This window comes from Macaca fascicularis, chromosome 6, assembly GCF_037993035.2.
Source record: "Macaca fascicularis isolate 582-1 chromosome 6, T2T-MFA8v1.1".
Taxonomy (NCBI): Eukaryota; Metazoa; Chordata; class Mammalia; order Primates; family Cercopithecidae; genus Macaca; species Macaca fascicularis.
The window spans coordinates 62,217,006-62,220,991 of record NC_088380.1 but is presented as its reverse complement, the minus strand read 5'-3'; the positions used below and the strand labels follow the sequence as shown (position 1 = coordinate 62,220,991).

The 3,986-nt window shown below is 48.0% G+C and overlaps 1 protein-coding gene across 1 annotated transcript; it reads left to right on the top strand.

The window, feature by feature from the left end:
* The first annotated feature begins 1,080 nt into the window (after nucleotides 1-1,080).
* LOC135971102 (uncharacterized) lies at nucleotides 1,081-3,775 on the top strand. Its single transcript, XM_065545968.2, has 3 exons — nucleotides 1,081-1,274; nucleotides 1,874-2,538; nucleotides 2,892-3,775. Exons 1-3 carry the CDS (start codon nucleotides 1,091-1,093, stop codon nucleotides 3,036-3,038), a joined length of 996 nt encoding a protein of 331 aa, XP_065402040.1. The 5' UTR covers nucleotides 1,081-1,090; the 3' UTR covers nucleotides 3,039-3,775.
* Nucleotides 3,776-3,986: the final 211 nt, after the last annotated feature.

Below are 3,986 nucleotides of genomic sequence, written 5' to 3'. Positions count from 1 at the left end.
GAATCTGGTATTTTCAGATTTAGTGAATTTCATCCTTTAAACCTGAAGGAGTTTTGTTTTTTTTTTTTGTTTTTTTTTTTTGTTTTTTTTGAGACGGAGTCTCGCTCTGTCACCCAGGCTGGAGTGCAGTGGCCGGATCTCAGCTCACTGCAAGCTCCGCCTCCCGGGTTCACGCCATTCTCCTGCCTCAGCCTCCCGAGTAGCTGGGACTACAGGCGCCCGCCACCTCGCCCGGCTAGTTTTTTTTTTTTTTGTATTTTTTAGTAGAGACGGGGTTTCACCGTGTTAGCCAGGATGGTCTCGATCTCCTGATGTCGTGATCCACCCGTCTCGGCCTCCCAAAGTGCTGGGATTACAGGCTTGAGCCACCGCGCCCGGCCTCTGAAGGAGTTTTTTTTTGTTGTTGTTGCTGTTTGTTTGTTTCTGTTTAAAAAAATTTCAGAGCCACAAACACACTAGGTATAGCATATTATCAATGAATCAAAATACACCTATTGGGCATCTTCTATGTACTAGTTATGGTATAAATAATGTGGATGAGTGATTTTCAAAGCGGTCTCAGAACCAGCATTATCAGCATCACCTGGCAACTTGCTAGAGTGGTAAATTCTTGGACCTCATTCAAGACCTACTGAATCAGAAACTCTGGGAATGGGGCCTAGCAATCTATGTCTTAACAAATGCTCTAGGTGATTCTGATGTTAGCTAAAGTCTAAGAACACAAAGGTGAGTTAAATGGAGTGTTTGTAACTTGCAAACTGTGCATACCCGTCCTTGTTTCCAGCATTTGGACCGACACAGTCTGTCAGAGCATGTCTTCCATATAAGTGCATCTATTCACTAATTATGTACTTGTGTTTTCAAGGTTGCGTTTGAGAAACACAATCTGTATTATCACTTCTTGCACCTTCACTCTGTAAGCAGGAGTAGGTATTGAAGTTGTTCTGGGAGTGGGAGTTTCTCTCATCTGAATTTAATTTCTCTTGAATGCATGATCAGCCCCAAGCTCTGGGGGTTAGAATAGGGACTACACCTGGCCAGATGGATATTTAAAGACAGTGAAGGTGAAGCCCCGCTTCTAAGAGCAGGTATGATGGAGGGTGGCGGTGGGAGAAGTGGCAGCTCCTGGCTCATTCCTGGGCTCTTGGCTCTGGGTCTTTGGTGCATGTGTTTGAGCTCGGTAGAGACATTTGACTGTCGCAACCCAATGCTGCCTTCCCACATAAATGAGATCTTTTCTGCCAGGCAACATGGTTTTACCCTCACATTCAAAAGTAAGTATCTGGAGCTCTGGTCTTTGCCAGGGAAGGAGTGATCCAAAAGCTGCCTGGCAGCATTTTGAGGGACTGGTCGGGGAATAGGGTGTAAATGACAACAGATATTTAGGGCTCTTGTGAGTAGAGCAAGGAGCTGGGGACAGAATACTCCTCAGCTGGTCTAGCAGAAGAGGAATCTGCTTCCTGGTTTCAGCTCTGCAGGCCTGGTACGTAGGATGTCTTTAAGCTTTATGGCTGATGCCCTAAAGTTCTCTGTGTAAGGATGCTCCAAAGTGTGAAGTACACAGCTGGTGGGCAACTACAGTGTTTTAGGACATACAACAGGGCAAGTGGCTTGTCTTAGGTCATGGTGACTGGAATGGTTTTCAGTACTAGGGCAGTCAGTCTGACTTAATTCTAGGGGTAGGGTGATGGGAGTTGAGAAACCTCAGCCCATTCCTGGCTGCTGTGGACTAAGCACTGGCTTTGACAAGCTGAGACTGCTAAATCTTTGTCCTATCCTGCAAGGCTGGGTAGTGGGGAGTAAGAAGCCGAAAGGGAGGTGGGACTTTCCATGATAGCGGCCTCCTGGAGCTTCCCCTCTTCTTTCCCTACAGGCTCACAGTTCCTACACAGCTACTGGCTCCTCTGTTTTGAGGCAGTTCCCTTCTTGGGGGTTTCCTTGATAAACCTGTGGGCTTGGGTGCCCATTGTCCCCCATGCCACTGAGCTTGTTCTAGAGTTTGAGGACCATCAAAGGGGCCTCCAAAGATTCCTGTTGGGATCTTTCCCCATTATCTTTTCATCCTACCAGTCAGAGGGAGGGTCATTATTGGAGATCTACTGTTTACTCACATATTGGATGGAGGTGGTGCCCACCCTCTTGGCAGAGACAAAGATTCCAGCCACTGATGTTGCTGACGCCAGCCTGAACAAGTGTTCCAGCATCGAAAGGAAACGAGATGTAGTGTTGCTGTTCGTGACCTCGTCCCACACACAGCCATCTCTGTTTCACCTGCCTTACGTCCAGAAACCCTTTATCCCTAATGTGGAGCAGCTGATCCTGGGCACCCCATGCCAGAATCACTGGGAGATAGGCGATGGCCAGAATACATTTCCTGTAGAGAAGCTCTGCCATCTGCAGGATCGCAAGGTGAACCTTCACAGAGCTGCCTGGGGCGAGTGTATTGTTGCACCCAAGACTCTTAGCTTCCCTTACTGCCAGGGGACCTGCCTGGCCCTCAACAGTGAGCTCCGTCATTCCAGCTTTGAGTGCTATAAGGTAAAACATGGAACCTTGTTCTTTCTCTTCTGGGGTCATATTGGGAAAGCACTAAGTGCTCAACTCTCTAGGCCTGGCTCCTTTTGAGTCAAGGAAGCCACTGAACTTGGCAATTATGTAATCCAGCACTGATGCAGTGTGTAGCATCTTTCCCGCACTGTGACCTTATCCCTTATCTTTGCATAAGAAACAACAGCTTCCTAAAGATTGTTCTGAAACAGCCCTGATCCAGCAGCTTCTCCCCAGGCCCTCCTCCTCCCCCCTTCCCATCTATCCCTGACAAGTCTACCGATGCCCTTAGGTATGAGGCTGTGGCTATGAGGCACTCACCGTTCTGCCATTTGTTTCTGCAGAGGGGAGTACCTACCTGTCCCCGGCTCTTCCAGACCTGCCATCCCACCAGGGTCAGACTCTTCTCCCTGATGGTCCAGGATGACGAACACAAGATGAGTGTGCACTATGTGAACACTTCCTTGGTGGAGAAGTGTGGCTGCTCTTGAGATACCCCAAAGCCTTCTACTGGCCTCAGGGCCATCTAAGTCTCAGGACTCTAGTAGGGGGTGGGATTAGTTTTCGTAGCAACTAGAGCTCTTTGAAGGGAGGTGGGATTTGGTTTGTTTCTCAAAGTGCAGCAAGAAGGATGGCATTATGGCAGTAACCCCTCTTAGATGCTTCTCTTTGATGTGGGCAGGGGACCCCTAGTGCTGTTCTCAGTCACTCCTACTACTGGGAAGCTGGGCCCATTGTGATGTCTGACTGTTGCTGTCCTAGATTGTGACTGGGCTGGGCTTAGTGCCACCTCTGGGGTCATTTAGGTGGGGAAAGAGGAACTGGAATTGGACGCATGTCAGCTCTTGGGGTAGGGGTAAAATTGTTACCGGTGTTAAGCTGGCTTCGGACTCTTCTGAGCTTTTCAGCTGCTATCGTCCTTCTCTGTACAATTGGCATGGGGCTGGTCCAGAACTGACCTCAGCATGTACGTTCCTCCTCACCTAACACTCCTGGCCTCTTTAAAGTGAGCAAGGACTCTGCAAGAAAGCATTCTGTCATGGGCTAGTCATGGGTAAAGGGCCCCGAAGCCTTCACAACCTGGTGTCAGATGGGAGCTTGAGAGCGCAGGTTGTCGCTTGACTGATGGAGGGGGCCTCTGGCCTCATGGAAAGTTTGTCTCACTATCATTTAAGGAACTTGATGATACTAGTTTTTCTACTATCTTTAATAAAACTACAGTACCATTGTTGTGGGTCTCTTATGTTGGATATCTATTACTTAATGCCCTTGAGCCTCTGAATCAGAATGAGTAGATAGATGTTGGGTTTCAAATCCTATTGTCAAGGATCACAGGAAAGAAGCAACGCAATGCACTTTGAAACCAATATTCAGTCATAGCACTCACTCAGTGACTTCTAGTTTTAGGTTCTAAAACGTAGGTCCAAAGTAAGATACAA